Source organism: Rhinolophus sinicus, linkage group LG04 (genome assembly GCF_036562045.2).
Source record: "Rhinolophus sinicus isolate RSC01 linkage group LG04, ASM3656204v1, whole genome shotgun sequence".
In the NCBI taxonomy this organism is placed as follows: Eukaryota; Metazoa; Chordata; class Mammalia; order Chiroptera; family Rhinolophidae; genus Rhinolophus; species Rhinolophus sinicus.
Window position 1 is genome coordinate 146,954,783 of NC_133754.1, and position 21,292 is coordinate 146,976,074.

The 21,292-nt window shown below is 35.7% G+C and overlaps 1 protein-coding gene across 3 annotated transcripts in view; it reads left to right on the forward strand.

The window, feature by feature from the left end:
• PCSK5 (proprotein convertase subtilisin/kexin type 5) overlaps nt 1–21,292 on the forward strand; it is a 404,636-nt gene that overhangs the window by 185,092 nt on the left and 198,252 nt on the right. For all 3 annotated transcript variants that reach the window (XM_074330572.1, XM_019736691.2, XM_019736690.2), the window contains exon 9: nt 3,556–3,656. In XM_074330572.1, the coding sequence (XP_074186673.1) occupies nt 3,556–3,656 (101 nt within the window). The remainder of the gene's footprint in view (nt 1–3,555; nt 3,657–21,292) is intronic.

Here is a 21,292-nt window from a genome sequence, read left to right on the forward strand (position 1 = left end):
AAATTGCACTGTCAAATCTTGTATGCAAGCGTTGTGATTAATGGGGTTACCCCATGTGGTTCCAGTTTTCGGAACATCATTTTTCTGCAAGATTGCATGCTCCTTGGTGGTCTTCGCCTTTTCTTTCTAAAGATAGACATAAAAATTCTCTGATACTGTGGCTTCTCTTAATGATGAAAACCCTTCCTTAGATCTTTCTGGTAATTTACACCTAAATATCTTTACCACTGACAGTAATTTCCTCTTGAAAGAACCCAGCTGGAATTTCCACTTAAAGCAGGATGAGAAGGGAGTGAGGATGTTTTTGTTTCTTTTCTCTCCATTCCTTGTCAGCCTTCCCACTCTCCATCACCTTCCTGCTCCACTCCCTTTCCACCCGTTCACTACTCAAGTTTCATTGAGTTAAAGTGGTTGAAAATAATAATAAAAGCACAATGCTGATTTGGAATTCCACAGGTTTGCCTGTGTTAATAGCATTTACCACTGACTTTGTGTTTATATGTAAAAGTACTGAGTAGCTTTTTATTTAAGCATATTATTATATGTATAATATAATATACAGGGGGTACCAAAAATATATATACAAGTGGACACTTTGGTCAGCGTTGCTAAAGCAGTAGTTTGCCATAATCAGAAATGTCTGGATGCTGATGGTAACCACTCTGAGCACCTCTTGTAATTGCGGAAGTCAGACGTGACTTGTATTCATCTTTTGATATCAGTATATATTGAGTATTACAATTTTAATACAGTTTTCCTTTCTTAAAGTGTGTATGCATTTTTTGGTACCCTCTGTATATGTGTATATACGTGGTGTCTACATATGAATGGGGCATATTCCTATTGCAAACTTAATATCCTAAAATTTTTATTGTTCATGTTTGAGGTTGACTGGAGGTGATTATTTATCAGACTCAAAAATGCTACACACACTTGGAGTGTTTATTCTGGATTTGTTTCTGTGCATTGAAAGTGTCTGGTGCAGCTGAAGAATAAGCAAAGTGAGCCAAGTAGGAAAACATCATGACAAATCTTGAATCCAGGCACAAGTCATTGAAAAAAATAAAACTTGGCAAAGGAATGTGACTACGAGAATGAGGTAAAATGGGAAGAATGCAGCAAGGCCATCTCTCAAAAACAGCGTATCTGAAAACATGGAAACAGGCTACTTCTGGGCTGTTTATTCATTGATTTGGGGACCAGTCCTTTGGAAAATGAGGCTACAAATTTACCTGTAATTTCAAATGCAGTACAGATACCTTTTTAATGATCCAGCAGTCTAGCTCCTCGGTATATATTCAAAAGAATTGAAACCAGGATCTCAAAGAGATACTTGCACAGCCATATTCATTGCAGCATTATTCACAATAGCCAAGAGGTAGAAGCAATCCAAATGTCTATTGATGGATGAATTAATAAAGAAAATGTGGCACATATATACGGTAGAATATTATGCAGCCTAAAAAGAAGGAAATCCTGCCATATGCTGCAACACTGATGACCCTTGAGGACTTTAACTAAAATAAGCCAGTCACAAAAAAAATAAATGCTTTGTAATTCCACTTACAGGAGGTACCTAGAGTAGTCATACTCATAGAAGCAGAAAGCAGAATGGTGGTTGCCAAGGTCTGGGGAGGAGGGGAGAATGAGTTGTTCAATGGGTAGAGTTTCAATCGTGCAACATAAAAAAGTTCTAGAGATCTGTTGTGCAGCACTATGCATATAGTTAACAGCACTCTACTGTACACTTAAAAGTTGTCAAGAGTAAACTTGTATAATGTGATTTTTACCACAATTTAAAAAAAAGAGAAATACCTACATTACATTCATAAAGTCAACAATTGGAAAATACAGACAGTTTTTGAATTCAGAAGTGGAACGAGCTCTGTCTACCCTGACATCTTGCTAGCATCAATGTGGAAGTTCAGAAGATGGCTAGCCATGTCTGCTAACCAAGAAACAACCTTCCCTGCTTGTTGAACATGCCGTCAGGACTCCTGCGCACTGTTCAATTCTTCATGAAAAGAGTGCTTGGCTTATCTTCTCTCTCCCACCACCATACCTAGGTGGTTCTATGTATTTTTGTTCACGCTTCCATTTCTTGTGTTGGTACCTATGTGGTATAGATAATCTGGTAATTAGATGTGTCAAAGGAACAAAGGAAAGACAGAACTGATGGCCTCATGTGAAGCTAAATCAGTCAGGATGTCAATCTAGATCCAAAACAAATAATTAAGAAGTCTATTCAGACATCCCCATGTGAAATTTTGGGGGGAGGACTTATTTCTAAGGAGTTATGCATTACTTTCTTCCTGTAAAGATCAGTTTTCTTTCCAAGTCACCTAATGTCCACACTCCTCTTAAAGGCTATGCCATGGAACAACAGGACTGTGTTTTCAGCTGCCTCTGTTCTCCTACACCTTTCTGATGACCTTTTACCTCAGTTTTCTCACCTATAAAATATGGGGAATATGTTTGTCTTGATGCTGAAGAAAGCTTTACCAGTGTCATCCAATAACGGCAATAAGACCACCAGCTCGTCTCACATGCCTTGTGCTTTCCCCACAGGAGTGCTACAGCTCCAAGGGAGAAAAATGGATGCCCGTCAGGGAGAAAGGGTTTTTAAAATCTTAGCTATTATAATGGTTTGCAGAATCTGATCCCATAGGGTTGATTTTTCTTAGTAAGGAAAATCTGAATTTAATATTTTTTTCCTTAGTGAAATGGTCATGAAACAAAGGTCAAGGAACACTGCCCTTGCTGATGGGAATGTTATTCAGCCACAGCAGAAGTGACCTGGATTTGATAAAGGAGGGAACAGAATGATCTAATTCTCGCATTTTGATTTAAAAAATGGAGAAATGGCTAATTTCCTTCTGTAATATATAAGCAGGCACTTAGTGCTGTAATTTCATATCAAGCACACTGGATTGAAGCTTCTTTTTAGCATCCATGTTAAATCTTTGAGGAATCCTTAGTTCATCCATGTAACAGTTCTTTGAATTCTAAAAACACATCTATAAGCAAATGTTCCTTCTATGGCACAGCTTACCTTTTGCTTAAAACCTGCGGCTCTTCCAACGTAGCAGTTCTGGGAGGGCAAGGACCAGATTGTGTGCTTTTATTCCTTATGCCAGTGCCTAATTCAGTGTTTGGTTGCTCGTTCAACATGTCTGCTTATTATAAAAATGTTGGGGTAATGAAAGAACGTTAGCTTTAAATAGAGCTGGGACTAGGGTGAGGCAAGTGAGATGTCTAGGGAGTAAAATTTAAGGAGGCACTTGCACAACCCTTATGTTTTGGGCCAAAGACTCACCCTAATCCTGACCCTGCTTTTAACAGAAGTGGAGTCCAATTTCCAAACCCATCCCTTTCAAAGTTGATTTACACGGGCGATTCTCTGGAAGTGATATGGTCACAGGAGCGCAGGAAGCAGGAATTTAATACAACTATTTCAACACGCCTCCATTCCACTGTCATGGGGAAATTTCTTTCAACTTGCGTGTGGTTCACATTGATCTCAGAGCCCTAAAATTTTTTACTTCTGTCTTCTAGATCACTACGGATCTGAGGCAGCGTTGCACGGACAACCACACTGGGACGTCAGCCTCGGCCCCCATGGCTGCGGGCATCATTGCACTGGCCCTGGAAGCCAAGTAAGCCTCTATCTCCATATGTCTCCACTGGCGACAGGCCCTCATCTCAGTGACAATTTACCCTTTCCCTATTGTGTCCCTAGCACAACAACCCAGAATATAATCATCCTAATTCCATCTTGAGAACTTCAAAGATTAGGACTTTAAAACATGTTTTTTCCTATATTAAGGAAAGAGACTTTTTTGGTTTTTGCATCCCTAAATAACCAACTGTGTAATGACTTTGTCATGGAGTCATAGGGCAAGCATGCCAATTGGCTCCAGCACTCTTGCCTTGGTGAGGTTTTTATTCTAGTCTGGGAATGTTCCGTGAGTCTCAAAGTGATCAAGTCTGCCCATTTCTGGGTCCTTTCCCTGCAGAACAGTGAGGCAGCTCAGATTCTGTGACAATAGCAGTGTCACAGACTCATTCTTGGGGACAGAGTGTTTCAAGTTCATATGACAGGTGCCCAGGAACAAGGACGACTCACATACCTTACATTCTATTTAATGTAGTTAAATTCTGTGTCTAAAAGATCCCTTTTGGAAGGCCCCCTGAGCTTATTTGCAATACATCCCATCTCTTCTTTAAGCACCAATAGATTAATTTGTCTTAACTCTGAAAACCTAATACATATGTACACTGTCTTACTCTTGATTCCAAAATCCAAATGCCTGGAAAACTGAAAGTTCTTTTGTAAAATTAACGCCAAAACTCATTTAATGGCAAAGCTTTCCCTGATTTGATTTGAGGCTGTTGACAGTCTTTATTATGAAAATGTATATATTTCACTACAGAGATATTAATGTATTTGATTATGAAGTGCTGGCTCAGACCCCACTGGAAATTTGTGCAATATATGCTATGGACAAGATAGCTAAAAAAAAAGGTTGAATTTTAAATACATGTGGTACAAGGACTTTAGAAAAGGGATTGTGGGCCTGCACTTTTGAGGCTGTCCTTATAAGAGAATCATAACAAAAAAGAATTAAAGTAATCATGTGTTAATCCAAAACTAGCCTTGCACCCCTGCCCTAGGGAAGAATGGAAACATTCTTTCATCTAGTTCAGGGGTGTCCAAACTGCAGCCCATGGGCCAACTGCGGCCTGCAATCCATTTTTAATTGGCCCGCAGCAAATTCCAAAAATATATTTAGTTTACTTAGATAAACCAGGTGAGGCAATACATACTTCACCTTGAGTGAGTGGCCCAGCTGTTTGTGTATTTTACCACATATGGCCCTTGGTAAAAAACGTTGAAAAAAGTTTGGACACCCCTGCTCTAGTTGTACTCTTATGTAGAACAATAGCAGGTGACAAGACAAGATTACAAGAATCATAACAAGACTCAGGTATTACAATAAAAAGTTACTTTGTATTCTCAATGCACAGGTGGCTTCCCAACATTTTCAGCTGTCGCTCTGTAAGACAGAGGGCCTGTGTTAAGGCCATTGGGCCTTAATGTAATACGGATATAGTAAATTGCTAAGTCATTTAACTCCTTGGACTGCGACAGGCAGAAGAACACAGGCTCTGGATATGGACTGTCTTAGTTTGTTTGGGCTGCTATAACAAAATACCATAAACTGAATAGCTTATAAACAATAGACATTTATTTCTCACAGTTTTGGAGGCTGGGAAGTCTAGAATCAAGATGCCGGTAGATTTGATAATCTGGTAAGAACGCACTTCCTAGATAGTTTCCTATGACAGAAGGAAAGGGCAAAGGAGCTCTTTGGGGTATCTTATCAGGGCACTAATCCCATTCATAAGGACTCCCCTCTCATGACCTCATCACTAACCATCAGGCCCTACGTCGTTATATCACATTGGGTGTTAGGTTTCAGCATATGGATCTGGGGGGACATAAACATTCAGACCATAGCAGGTATCATATCTTTGGATTTTGAGAGATATTCAAGCTCCCAGTAATATTGGGATTTCTTTCTTTTCGATGACGTTACATAGTAAATCATTTCAGCATATTATGTCTTTCAAAGTGTTAAAAGTTTGGGTTTAGCAAGGAACTGGCGCTTGTTCTATTAAATTCTCACTTTACAACTTTTCCCTGGACGGTTCTGACAGCAAAAGTCTCAAGTATCTGTGTTTTCAATTTGGTGACTAAATTGGATTTTTGAAAAGTATATCATCTTCATTCTGAAATTCTACATTGTTCCTCCAGATCATTTTCCTGTTTATGAAATATTGAAGGAAGAAGATCAGGAATTCACCCTGTACTTCCCCACTCCCCCAAAAAGGAATATAATCTCAAACTTGGCAACCTAGTATCATAACTGTGGCTACATGATACTCAGTTCCTTGAGATATTACTGTAAAAGTAATATTTTCAATAATTATTTTAATGATTATTTAAAGTTCAAATGAGAAATCTTTACACCTCAAACAGCCCACTCAGTTGGATAAAACCATTTTGGGGCTCGGAACACACTGAAAGGATGCATCTGTGTTTTTCCCCCTTGCATTTTGAGCATTTTTAAGATTGATATTTGCCAAAACAGTGATGAGTGGAAGGAAGGTCCCAAGATACAGTTTACCTAGAAAAAGCCACTGAATTTTAAGATTGTAAATAGTCCAGTTCGATCATGGGGCCAAAGTAGATGGTAAATAATCTGATAAAAATAGAAAGAATAAAGCTTTTCTTGTAACTCCATTGGTTTGTGCTCCAGGCCAACCTTTGCCTAGAAGTGAAGCTGAAAATTAGGGGAAAGAAGTCAGAAAACTCAGAGGTTTGAGAACTAAGACCTGAGAACTAAGGTCAGGCAGGCATTGATGTTACACTAGCATCAATAAGCAGTGAGTCTCCAGCATGAGTAAAAAGGATGTAGAACTACAAAATTGTAGCAAGGAGCTCACATAATAGTGTACCAAGGTTACAATTGTTTTAAAGCAAACCCAAACCTTGGCAAAGGCATCTCACTCATTCACCCAGCCCCCACGCCCTGGCAATCTCCTTGTATGCTAGTACTTCTGGACAACACTTGAACCTTGGTGTTTTGAGACTCAACCTTTACTCTCACAAGTTGAAGAGCCTGATTTATAAGGTATTCCCTTGTAAGGGGAGAGGAAAGATAGCCACAGCTGGGCAGAATTATGGCTCAGGACACTGCCAACACTTCAGATATGTACCCCGTTCTCAAGTCACGTGAGTCACTGGATGAGGGTGAGTGTTCAGGTGAAAAGCTGCAAGCAGAAGCTGCCAGTCCCTAGTTAACTGCGTGTCCCAGCTATCTTTGCACTGCAAAGAGAAATGCATCGTCTCTCCTACTCTCACTAGGCTACAGTATTTGCTCAGACGAGACTCTCAAATCCTCATTGGCTTCCCCTAGCCTTTCCATCCCCAGGTGCTTGCCTGCAGTAGCAGATTTGCCTGGATCATAAGACTGAGGGTCCTATCTTGGAGGACACTGCAACCATTGCCCTCTCTGCCATTCTAATTCTTCTTGCTCCCCTAAGGTCGGAGCTTTTCCAAAAAGCCTTCTTAGGAAACTAAGAGAAAAGAAAACAAATACAAAACATAGAAACAGATAAGCCTTAAGTGTCCAGATCTCTTATCTGAGCTTAACAAAAGTTTGGTCATGAATTACTTCTGCTGTGACAGCTACTAGGACTCCCAGGCCATCCTTTTCCTACAGGGTACGTAAGGACATGTGTTGCAACAACTCCACTATAACACACCCCCAGACACTTGGGTAAAAGTGTGCTACTCCCAAATCTGGAAGGATTCTCAGTTCCTCTATAAATCTGCCTCCTTTCCTTTTTTTCCTGAGTTGGAGCCTTTTTAAGCTCTACAACCACCTCTGACAGTCTAATAATCATGAACTTTGCCTCTTTAGTCAACTAGATGTTTCCCAGGTCCAGAAAGCTCTAAATCCTTTACCCTTCTAAAAATCATGTGCAATTTCAGAATAAGCGAAAATACTTAGTGATGGGAGAAAATGGTTTTTGTGTTTTGGTACCCTCATCACATATATATTGGTTCAGAGGTTTGTAATATTTCAATTATTTGGATTTGTGGATTTGGGGGTAATTTTCTGTTTTTTCAGCTGAATGAATAGGAAATATATAATCAGCAATTACAAGTGAACTAATCACCATTTGGTAATGATACCATTTTATATAGCGTAACTTAAAAAGTTCAAATAAAATGAGTGTCCTGGGTGTAGGTTTCTTAAATGAAGGAAGTAGTGAAACATGACTAATAGTTTTAGGCAAGCAACCTAGAAGAATGCCAAGTAAGTAGCATCTGTAAGGTGTTACTCAACGCCAGTATATATTATCAGTGCTGTAGACCTGTGGAAAGAAAAAAGATTTGCTAGCAAGTGTGTCTCATATATAATGGTGTGTAAAATGAAGTTGAAATAACTGACATTCATAATAACATAGTGGTCAGAATCATACACTGTTTTACTGAAAGTTTTCCTGTTCTGATTCTGCAACTATTAGCCAAGAAAAGCTATTTTATTAGAGTATTTTGTATGTTAAATTATCAGCATTATCTCAGGAAATTCAAAATTTAAGTTCACCGAAGAAACCTTTTTGCCTTGACTTGCAAATGGTCTCTCGTTGGAAAATTGAACAATGTATGTTCAGTAATCAAGAAATGTTGCACATCGAATGGTAAATAAAAGGAAGTGAGTTGGATAGAAACTTTTGAAATTATTTAGGTTTTAGACGGAAAGTCTATATGCCTTGATTTAAAGAATCTTCTACAAACCCTTGTTTTAAGTGATGATCCAAAAGCCTTTTCCTCAAATTTCATATCTCAGGGGACACAGGGATACCTTCTTTTGAGAATGCCTAATATGTCTGGATCAAAATTTAGAAAATAAGTAAATTGGGGTGGCAGCTGTTATTCGATGTTAGAAATATACCTAGTACCTATTTAACATTAGCTGCCTCTGTTAGGCTATATAGTGTATACATACATGTACACGCATTTCTAGGTAGGCTCATTTACTTTCTTATTACCTATCTGTTTTCTCCTATTTCGAATTGTCCTGTTACCACTGGTTTATAGAATACACCATATAGACAGACATACAACATACATTATTGAACATACATAGAATATAGTTCTAGATAATTTAGACAGTTTCTAATATTGTACTACAGATGTTTTTGTATGTATTATCTTCCAAAGGTGCGTTAAACTCTTTGAGATGAAGGATTGTACCTTACAGTTTTTATTTATGTGCATATAACAAATATCTATTGCACACAAAAAGCAATTGAAAACATCATGCTAGGAGCTAAGTGAAATTAGGCAGGGCATAATTCAAATATTTGTAAAATATGTCGCTTGTCTTCAAAGGATCTTAGAATCTTCTTAGGGAGGCAATATACACTAAATATTAGTGTACATTTCACATATACACAACTTATTTAAGAAAGTCAATGAAATAGCTTTGGAGGAAAGGTTGCAGAGTGTGCAGGACTTGAATGAAAATAGAAATGGTCAGCCTCGGTAATGCAGATTGGAACACTGGTGCCATGGCACTTTTTTATCTTCCTTAACATCTAAGCGCAAAGTTTTGAACAAGGTCAATTCTAAACAAATATTAAATTAATCCATTTGGTCCTTATTTTTTTGTACAAGGAACAGGAGGTTAACAGAATTGGTCAATTTTATATATGAATTACTTTTACCTTTCAGCTCCTCTAAATGATTAGTGACTTCTCTTCACACTGCCTCAACCCATCTCTCACCCTGTGTACTTATCATTCTCTAGAATTGGACTTCACCTCGGTAAAATAAAGACCTGGTGTTATTCCCTGTCTTAGCTTCCAAAAGAAGTCCCTCTACCTTTGATCTTTAATGAAAGGGATGATGTGCAACACGGAAGGGTCAAAGTGAGAAGAATGAAAGACTGCTGAGCCCCAGGGTGATTCACACAGTATGCTGTTGATTTCAAAAAACTATCCCCCAAAATTCTTCTCTCAGGAAATTAAACTTGCCATCTGCATTTCTGACAAACCTAACGTGCCCATCCAGTTAAATTTTACGTGGTTCCCATTGATCAACCACTTTATGTCTTTGTTTCACATTTCATTATAATCTGTCTTACCTATGCATACGTCCAGTGAAGGAAAATATGGGGAAATACCCAAAATATCTGAGATAAAATTACTATGAGAAGTTAATTCCTAGAACACTTGAAAGGAAATCAGAAGTTTTTAATAAACTGGGTTAAAGTAACTAATTGAAGGGCACATCAAAGTTGTAGAAGTGAACATCTTGAAGGAAGTCCACGTAAGAAGGATTTGATAGACATAAACATATCTAAATATTGGGGTCAGCATCTTTGTCCTGATATCTTGTAAGCTATTCTTATCTTCTTTGTTTTAATTAAAAACACATTTCAATATAAAATGTTCCATTAAAAATTCTCCTGAGGGCCACATTCAGCTGTACGAAATGTTGCAGTGGGCGGGGAACTCAAATACATTTGGTTTTGAGGTGAAATAGCAGAATGTCAACATACCAACTCTTTTATTTTAGGACAGAGTTTCATTTATTTCATAAAGAATTTTTTTTTAAAAGTGTATGCGCCAATAGTGAGAATATCGGCATCTATGCCCAGATTACAATTAAAAGGCTAAAAAAGAAGTTACCACAAACGTTCTTCCTTTCACATAATCTTAGAGTTTCTTGTGTATTGTAATGTTGTGCATTGGGCTTAGAATTTAGCTGAGTTGTGTGGCATGAATGGTTGGGGTAGCTTGAGCAAAATTAAAATGTAATCAAAGAGGAAAGCTGAAAAGAAGGTTTGTGAGGTAAAAACAGCACACATTTCCACTTGAAGCTGAGCGGACAGAGAAGGGATGTACTGTCCTGAAATATTCCCTATAGTGAAATAATTGTAACCAGACCCACAGAGCAGTTACCACGGGCCTTCTGCCAGGACTGTGCATGAAAATAGCTTTGTTATGTCTACATACACACAGACAATACACTGTGTCCTCTAGCACTTTTCAACTTCACATTATTTAGAAGCCAGTTTTCACTGGACTCAAATGTGTACCTTAACTAATGGTTTAAAACAGTGCAGCTTCCAAAGGTGTCCTGTATTACTGGAAAAGCCCTGGTCAACAGGCTCGTGTACTTTGTATTATCTTGAGATTTAGCCAGTGTTTTCCGTCCCCTTCCTGAGATGAGGAAACTAAGAAACTTGATGGAGAGTTGAATTGCTCAGAGACTGAACTGAGGACAGAGAAGTGATTAGGTGATTGCTACCTGCCTCTTTTTGCTTAGCTGTATTTTTTTAAAATAGATTCTTTACTGAGTGTATTTTGCTCTTATTACTATAATATTTTTGTTTCTTAGGAAGTGTAGTTTTGTTGCAATCCCCAGAGTTTTTCCTTGTATAGCTGGTCAAATGTCATTTTGAAGTGTCCTATGGTATATGTTAGAAGTATCTCTTGTTATAAATATCCAATTTGTGATTCAACCTAGGCAGTAATGCTTAAAGATTGGGTGTGGGAAAGACCTTTACAGTGCCCTCTGGGATGTGATTAATTTCATAGCAATTATATCATTATCTATGATATGTTGTCCTTTCCATCACCTTGACAAGAATTCTATCTCAAAGGATGCTATGCCTGATAATTTGATAAACAATGATACCACTCTGAGAAAATACAAGGTAGGAAGCTTCTCCCAGTTTAAGTCCAACAACAAAAAAATGGTGTGTAAGAAGTGATTTTGGTAGGAAACTTCTAAGCTCATCTCATTTTTCTCATCTCCAGAAGGTGTATAAAGAGAATATGGGTGTTGCTAGCATAGACCTTAGATGGAATTATTCATTCATTCAACAGATGTGTATTAATGATCAGTTCTCATGCTAGGCATTGTGAAGTGATTGGTGGTTTGACAGATGTGGAACTTTCATCCTGTTTGTCCAGGCAGTCTATTAAAAAGCAAATAAGTATTAAGAAAAACATAAACAGAGTAGAATTATAGACAGTGCTGGAACTATTTTATGTACAGTGGTAAAGGAAAGACCTCATGGAGAAAGTCAAATTTAGCTAAAATGTGAGAAGGAGCCTATGTTATAAAGAATTGGACTGAGCATTTCAGGAAGAGGGAGGAGCAAGTTGGGAAGACCACATGATTGGAACAAGATTACTGGATTTGAGAAATAAGAAGATATATATGACCAGGGTGAGCTGAGGGGTTGGAAAAGTCCACATCACATAGGGCATCACAGTAAGTATGATAGCGACCTATGGAGTCTTTTAAGGAAGGGGACATGATTCAATTTTTTAAATACCATTCTAACTTCTCCTTGGAGAAGTACAGCTGTAGATAAATCACTTGGGAGGCTGATACAGTACTTCAGGAGAGGTTAGGGTAGCCTGGTCAAGGTGATGGTAATAGGGATAGAGAGAAGTGAGTGGATCTGATGTACATTTTGCAGGTATAGCAACCAGGGAATGAATAATAACGGGGTTTAGGGAAAAGGAAAAACAAGGCTGAGTTCTAGTTTCTCAGCTGAGTTCTTGGGTGGATTGTGTACCATTTCTTGAAATAGATACCCTTTCATACCCTTCCCCTGGGATTCTGAGAATTAGAAGAAGCATACTCAATGAGACAAAATCCTTGGGCCTACAGATCTTGAAACAAAACCTGTAGAAAATTTCTCCTCCAATTACTGATTGTGCTTTGGTTGTGCTCCCCCAGTAGTTTATTTAACTAATCCTTAGAAAATGTTTTTCACTGAGATCATGGTTGCTATGAATGACAAAGACAATTTACATTTTAAAAAAAGAAAGAAAATAAAGAATATGGATTTATTTACATTATAAATTATTCATCTATCCCATGTCCTTTAAATAGGGTGTTAGTATCAAATTAACCATTGTGCAGTTATCCCATAAAGATTGCTTAGAAAATATACTAAGTATTAGTGGGGTTTGCAAGAAGTATGTAAAAATGTAGTGTTTAAATTTAGTCTCTTGATGGTTTGTGGATTTTATTCATTGCCAGGAAATTTTTGTTCTTGATAGTATCTAGTAACACCCTAAATAACTATCAAATATAACTTTCCTTGCTAGGAGTAAGAGAAGTGATACTTTTCAGGGTCCATTATAGTATCGTATCAGAGTCTATTGCTTAATCTCTTTAATCAAAGCATATTTCAGTGCATTTCTGCAAAATGATTTATTGTATGGCTACATCAAATGTCACTATTTTTGTATTTGAAGATTCTCAGATATATTCCCAAGCTCTGTATTGAAACTCAGTTAAAATTCACCTATTTTTATACCAACTGTTCTTGAACTGAGTTTTGATTCAGTCTTACCTATGCCCACCTTGTCTTGACCTGTCATTTATACTTCTAGGACATTTTCATGTCATTTGTTCAAAGAGCATAATTGTTCCTAGTGACGCTAGAATCTAGTTTTTGCTTTTAGCCGATTCCAGCAGTCTTTCGTTTCTCTCTCTTCAAAAATGTTTAATCACAATACATTTGTCATCAGTATGAGAGAAAAGTAAATAAGAGAAATATAAATGACAGATTGAAAAGCATGTCATTTCACTAGCATATATAAGATTTATTCAGCCTGACATCAACAAGTTGATTATGGCATTCAATGTGTCAAAAGCTCCAAGCAACAAATTCATAGTGAAATAAACTTATACCTTGAATAGAACATGTAAAATGAAAAGAAAAGACATTTTGTGTTTAGAAGATTGGCTTATTTTTTACCATCTTAGATTAAGTTTTTATTTCTCTATTTGTGATGATTCTGAATCTTATTAAGTAACCATATGTGTGACTAAGATGAAGCAAACTATATTCTTTGCATAGCCCAGAAATACAGTATGCCTGCGAAGCCTGGTAGTGTCATGCTAACCAATAAAGATCATAGCACATGGCTGTGACATCCGGTGAATGAGACAAAAAGATTCTTCTTGTCATTGCCCCAATTGCATGTGGAAATAGTGCTTAATTGTGCAAAAAGGTAAAATAGAAAATAAAATGGTAAAGTAAACAAACAGCAGTCAACTTTCAATGAATACTTATTCTATGCCAAATACTGAGCTGAGCTCTTTCAACTGTTATCTCTCATTGAATAAAAAGCAGTGCTATACAGTAGACATTATTACCATATATTAGATGTGGAAAGTAAGGCTTAGAAGTTTGCACAGGTAGGATTGATGGATCTGGAAGTTGAACTCAAGGCAACGTGATGCCAGAGCTCACCATCACACTACAGCACCCTTCTGTTTTAAGAGCTATAGCAAGGCATGGTTAAGGTCAACTACAAATGGGTTCTATGAAGTATAGGGGCCATGAGGATGGAGAAGGGTGACAAAACTTTGAACTGGGATGATTTAAGAAGACTTTATAGAAGAAGGGGAATATCAGCTATACTTTGAAGATTCTTTTTTCAACTTTAGTTGTATATGAGCCATGCAGAATCTTGTTTTTCAAAGCCCTCAAAATAATTCAGGGGATTCCATTGCAAGTGGCTCATAGATCACAAGAAACTCCCCTAGACTGTAAGCTGTCTTGAAAGTCAGTAGACTATAGTAGCCCCAGCATGAAGAACAATGTTTGGCACATAGAAGGCAATCAAATATTTGTATAATGAACAAATGAATAAATGGAGAGAAGGAACTCTCCCATTGGTTATTCAAAAGGATGGTTAGGTATCCTATCAGGTAGCTGTGGTTAGTGGGGTATAATGTCACAAGGTTTGTTTTAACTCTAAATGTTGATTGATTCATTCAAGAAATACTTATTGTTATGCTTGATACCATCTTTTTTCATTTTGAAATAGACATTTTTTTCACATCTCTGAAATTGTTACACATCTTACAGTCAGAGTTGCAATCTTGAGCGTAATATTTTTGGTATAATTCAGTATGTGTCTGACACTATGCTGAGCACTAGAATACATCTATGAGCCAAACATGAAAGTTCCATGCCGGAGCTGCCAGGAATGGTAGCCCGGTTGAGCCCAAGTGTATATATATGATGCTTTGAACACAGCTCCAGTAGGGAACACTTATGCTTCCAGTTAAGGGAAGCATAGATTAAAGACAGTCACACCTTATGTTAAGTTCTATGAAAGAAAAAAATAAAGGATGGTACTGTGATAGAAGGTGGTGGTGGGGTAAGGGTAGGAAAGGGTGATTAATGGCAAATAAGGAAAGGACAAGGCTATCCTCAGTGAGATCATAGAATTTTCGCTGAGACTGGAGTCATAAAAGTGATCCAACTTACACTTGGTTTCTGTGAGTTTTTCCTGAGTCATTGTTTGATTGCAACGTTAACTAAGTTTCACCTTTTTTATCCAATAAGTACTTGCAATCATGACCAAGCTTGAGGTAACAAAAGGCCAAATGAAAAGGAGGAAAGCCTTTCATGATCCATAATTTTTTTATTCCTACAACAAATTTAGGAGCATGCCTGTATATGGTTGTAAACTGATTGGCCATCATTTCAAAGATGTAAAATTATTCTTCCATTAAGAAAAAAATACAATAAAAACCTTTTCTGTCTTTATTTGGCAGTCTAGTTAATCTAAAAAAGAAAACTCGATGTACGAGTGAGTACAACCTAGGAATGTTGGGAGGAGGAAAGAGACTTGAGTGAAATTTAAGATAGACTCTCAGAAGAGTCTTACTGTTATTTTACTATTAGAACCCTTTACAACTGACTTGAAAGGATGTTGTAGAGAGCTTCCTGGAGAGAGCATGATATGGGAGTAATCATGTTAGTCATGCTGAATTCTTATTCCTTGCTCTGAATTTAGGTGCCATTGGAGTTGACATCTAATAGCCTCATTTTTCATAGCAGATGTATTCAATTTTATAATTTGCATTGTCCTAAAACTCTCAATTACATGTGATACCTTACCTGGAATATAAAATAATTGTTTTCAGTTTGTCCGAGAAATCATAACATTGGAAGTTTGCCCAGAGACCATCTGGTCTATAGAGACGCTATTAAGTGAGAATGTTCAAGGATCACCAGGCAAGGGAGAATAGTAATGGTAATGTAATGTAGGTTATTTTAAAAGTGGAGGTATATTTTGCACTTTAAAAAAAAATGTTAAGCAACTTATTTGGAAATTATCTATTTTGATACAAAATTTCCTTAATTGTATGAAATGATGCTGTCCTTATTTGGCAAAAGTTACCAATCTTCTTGATTTCCACATTGAAAAAGAATGTGCTAGTCTTTAAAATCTAGAAGTTTAAGAGCCTTTTTCATCCTAGTGGTGCTAGCAAACAACCCACTAGTTCCATTTGCCACTAACATCTTGGAAGCAAATAACTATTTAATATTGGGATATCCTGGGAAGAGCAAACCCATAACCAGCAATATTGTTAGCAATAGAACTGTTTTTTACATTAATTATCACTAAAATAATACTGTTTGTAAAAAGGAATATAAGTCATGCAGAAATATATAAACAAAAATCGAAAGTCTTCCCCACTCAGTCAACTTTCAGCTGCTGTTTTATGCTTGAGTAGTGCAATAACTCCTAATACTATGATGCCCGTTCCAAATATTCTTAACATATGCAATGTACTTATTGTGCAAATATTTCCTACTTTATTACCTTACTCTTTCCCTTCAGATCTTGTTGTTCATTTTGTCATCCCTTTGCCGTTAGTTTTTTTTGTTTGTTTGTTTTTTTAATCCTTTTTAACCAAAACATGCTTTATCCAACCTGCAACCAAGCAAGATTAGATTGAAGAAGTTTTCAGGTCTTTGTGGGTGTGTTCTCTGTTCACTTATTGGAAACTGGGTGTTGAGCAATTCCTGAATTGTAAGGACTGATATTCAAAATGAATTTCAGAAATGTGTTTCATAAGCCACTCAAAAGGATAGTAATGCTGTGAATCCTCTACCAATCACCTACTAATCTTTCATGTTGCTAATTTTCTTATTGGTATATGAACATTCATTAAATTACCTCTTGGCCATAGTTATTACAAAAATTTTATCAATTTATCATTTGCTTTCAAGTTTTCTTCATACTGTTCTGACATGGAAAGCTTTTTTCCTTTATTTTTAATTATTTAGTCAAATATATGTGTCCTTTATAAATTGTTCAATTAGTCAGACCTCATCTTTTGGTACCTTCTGGAGAATTTTATGTATGCTGATTAAAACTATGTATGCCCCCCTCCCTTAAATGAACCCAAGTACACATATATAGGGGATTTGCTGTAATGTAGGGTAATCCATGGAACTGATGAGGTGAAGAACCCTTGGGTTAAGAAGTACTTTCCTATCTCCCAATCTATTAATTGCCAACTTACATTTTCATCTAGTTTTCTTGTTTCATTTTTCAATATTAATGTCTAGCCAACTAGAATTTATTGTGGTGTTCAGTGTGAGGATCTAAATTGAATTTTTATAGGGGTCTCATTTGTCCAGTATCATTTGTTAAGTAATTTATCTCCTCCAAAAACTATTTGTTTTTCATTCTTTAAGTTGTTGCATTCTTTAAGTTGTTGCATTTATAAAGATCTCTTTTAGATTTTTCTGTACTATTATTCTGTCAGTTCTTTTGACAATACTGCTTCACTCCACTCTTTAAACATTTTTGAAACATTCTCACCTGTTCATTTTTCCAGATAAAGTTTAGAAACATTTTGCCATGTTCCAGAAACAATCCTGGTGACAATTGTATGAACCTTGGCTTCTTTACAACAGTTGATTTTCCCATTCAAGAAAATCTGTCTCTGGCATAATAAAGTTTTAGGTGTGTCTTTAGTTCTATACACTTTGGTATAGATTTATTTTTTGAACTAGTAAATACCTGTTTATTTTGCTATTACCATTATGCCTTTTAGCTGGAGTATTTATACCAGAGATATTGTTTTCGTATGTTTTTCTTATCTCTAGGCTCTTTAATTCACATTATATTATAACTCATTGCCTTGTTTGTTTTTTGGAATATGTACATGGCACCTGACAATAGTACTACTCATCTCTGTTTGAATACGTTTCATGTTGGTTCTTATTGGAAGATGATATAAATTGGTCATTATATATTGGTCAAATTTTGGAGTCAAGCTGACTTCAGTTTCAATCGTGCCTCTATACTATTACTACCGGGGCAGCTTTGAACAAGTGAAAATTATGGTTCCTAATCTTGTTGCGCTTCAGTTTCTTCATCTGAAATGTGGGATAACCATCTAGAATCACCAGATTGTTGCTGGGATTAAATGACTTTAGACATATGGAATTATTAAAAATATGGAAGCTGATATCATCACAATTATTTCTATTATATTAGCCTATGGTTCAAAACTGTTAAATATCAAGAATGACAGTAAGCTTTCGTATCTAGATCCTGATTGTCTCTGGATTCTTGTGTTGTTTTTTTTTCTTTAACCTTTTGTTTCACTTTTTGTTGATGTTTGCTTTTTTTCATTGAACCAATTACAACATTTTTGGTTTTATAAAGGTTTTGTTAGGAATAGGATTTGGGTGTTTTCTTAGTATTTATTGATTAATAAATAGTTTTTCATACTAGCATTGTTGATGTGATTTATTAGAATAATAGATTTCTTATTATTCTTTGCTTATGTTCATGAATTAGATGTACTTCGTAAGATGATATTGGTTTAGTTTTAGAAAATTTTACTTATGTCTTTGTGTTTATTTTTTGAGTGAGATTATTTTTTACTGAACAATGTGTTTGTGTGTGTGTATGTGTTCATATTCATTCTATATTATTTTACAGCAGCTAGCTAATAATAATTGTGTACTTATGGTAGAAAACAATATAGTTTATTCTTTATGGTTTGCTTCATTTATTCTTCATGTATAAGGTAGTAGTACAGCCAGTAAGTGAAGAGTCAGGCTTCCTAACCCAGATTGGCCTGACCTTGAAATTGGCCTCTATCTCTACCAGTTCTTGGTATAAAGTGATGTTAAATTCACAAAATACATTGTGAAATTTTGCAACTTTTCTTTTCTCTGGAGATGCTTGGGATCACTTTCCTTATGTTTGAAGAAAACCATCTGGCCCTAAAGCTTTTTGAGAGGTAATTCTTCAATAATTTTTTTAGTTTTAATGTTTTCATTTATATTCTCCAGAACCATGTCCATTTCATTATATTTTCATATTTATTGGCCAAGTGTTATAAGTTGTTACACATATAACTGTAGTATAATTGTATTTAATGCAGTTATTACATATAGTTATAGAGATATAGATTAGATATAGATTTCCTAATACTGTAAAATTACCTAGTATTGATTTTTATGTCTGTCTTAACATTTAGAATTTATTTTATTAGTGTTTTTATTTTATTTTCTTTATTAGATGTTCTTGTTATTTATTTAATTTTTTTCAAAAGGCCACTGTTTGGATTTGTTCATCAGTAATGCTGTTTTTTTCCTTTGTCCTTTTTTTTAATCTCATTAATATCTTTCCTGTTTTCCTTACGATCACTCTTTGTGCTTTTATGAATCTTGCTAGTTGAATCATGATTCATTTATTTTTCCTTTTACATTAAAACAATTTTTTAAAGATGCACATATACGTCTGAACACACTTTTGGCTGTGATTATTTTCTGATGATGTTTTGGCTTCCTCTTTGGTAGAATGACAACTGAAAATAGTATTTTTAAGTGTTTAACAAATTTCGTCTCATGAGCTTTATTATTGACTTTTATTTTTCCACTGTATTGTGGCCGGATAGTAAGATTAGATAATCAACCACACTGATGGTTTGTGAGGTATTGTTTTTCTTTAGGGCAATTGTTGAGATTTCCTTTTGGCCCAATATATCTTCAACTTTTCTTTAAACATTCTTTAATTGATCCATGAATCCTTAAAAAAAGAAATTACTCTTTGTAGGGAATATATTTTAATATTACTAAATTATACCTGTATGTAAACAAATCTGCCATATTCTTTCTCCTGATATAAATAGATTAAGTTATCTGAACACTAGCGTGGTTCCCTCAGTGCTTTTTTCTTAAAGTCCTTGATCCTTACATTTTGATGCACAAATTCAATGATGTTAAATACTTATCATAGACAGTATCTTATTTTTCAGCTAAATTCTACTACTTTGTCCTTTTTAGTGTTGTTTTTTTTCTCAGATGTCATATTTTTTGCAACTGATTTTGCCATTCATACATTTTTGTGTGTTTTATGGAAAATCTATGCACATTCTTTAATTTTTAGTTTATATATTTCACGGTTTTAGGTTAAACAGTTCATTTTAAAATAATTTTGGTAACTAACGTATCCATTTTAAGAAATAAAGCTAATAGTTAAAAATAAATATATCTTATCATAAGGGAGTCATCCCGTTTGACTCCTTGTTATGTACTTATTGCTCCTATCTACGCTCTTTCTGAATCTTTAATACCATAATTGGAATGTATGCAACAGACTATTTTAATTTATTTCTTAGCATGATTTTTCTTTTCAGAAAAATTGTGTTAAAGTAATAAGTCCAACTCTGTTTAATTTATTTTAGAGCTATCGCTAGTCTTTGGTAACAACTACACATTCTAAGGTTTTCAGTTTATACTTACTTATTCATCAGCTGAAATAGATCTTTAAATTATTTGTTTGTTTTACTTTGGTTTTCAGAGTGCGTGTTTTTAAAGAGGTGGGTTAGTCTGCTTTCTCAGTCCTGCAGATGTGTGTCTTCTGAATTTACTCATGAAGGACAAGGAGCTTAGTATCAAATTCTTGGGTTTGTTTCCTTTCAAGAGATTTAACTGTTCTTTCATTGTTTGCTGAAATTAGCTTTGCAGAGGACGTCTTAAGACAAATCCTGTTTTGTTTTGTTTAAATCCTGAAGAGCAGCTTTTAGGAAAATAGATGGATTTAAGGGTGAGTTAAGGGGATGCAACTCTTAATATTTCCTGAAACTTACTGATTCCTTTCAATCTACTTTGGACATTTTTAATCTAATGTAATTTTGATTACTGGCAAAATCTAGCATGAGACTTCAGAGCTTGGGCCGTTGAGTCTGAGAGACCTAGCTTCAAAGCCCAGTTCTGGTTCTCACTGTTCTATGACTTTGAGAAAGATATTTAACTTTCCTAAGCATTAGTTTCTACATCTGTGAAAGGGAAATAGTAATGTCTATCTCATGGGTTGTTTTGTGTGTAGTAAGTGAAGTTATGTATATATGTATGTATTTAGGGTACCCAGTAGAGAACCTGGTGAGTAAATAGTAAAGATTTTATAAATGGTAGTCCTCATAGGAAGACAAAGCTAATATCCTGAAGTGGGTTTCTGTTTTCTGTCCTCCAAATCTGTCATCTTGTCTTTTCTTCTCAACTCTTCATTATTTTCCTAAACAATATGCAGGAAGTTCTTACACCTTCCACATCATTAACTCGATTTTCCACAATATCCAAATCTCTATCAGTTTACTTTGTCCAGAGCAAACTTTGCTTTTGCTAAGGACTCTATAGTCCTGTCTTTCTCTCACTTGTATTTTGACATCTCAGCTTGATTTATTTATTAATTTATTTCTTTTTTCTGCACCATTTTCCATAGATTCCACATTATTGTTGTTTTTATTCTCTACTGCCCTCTCTTTTTCTTTCTCTTGTCTTCTTTCTCCTGTCCCTTGTACTCTCCTCTTATGTTTCTTTTCCCTTCTTCCTTCCTTTTTGCCTTTACT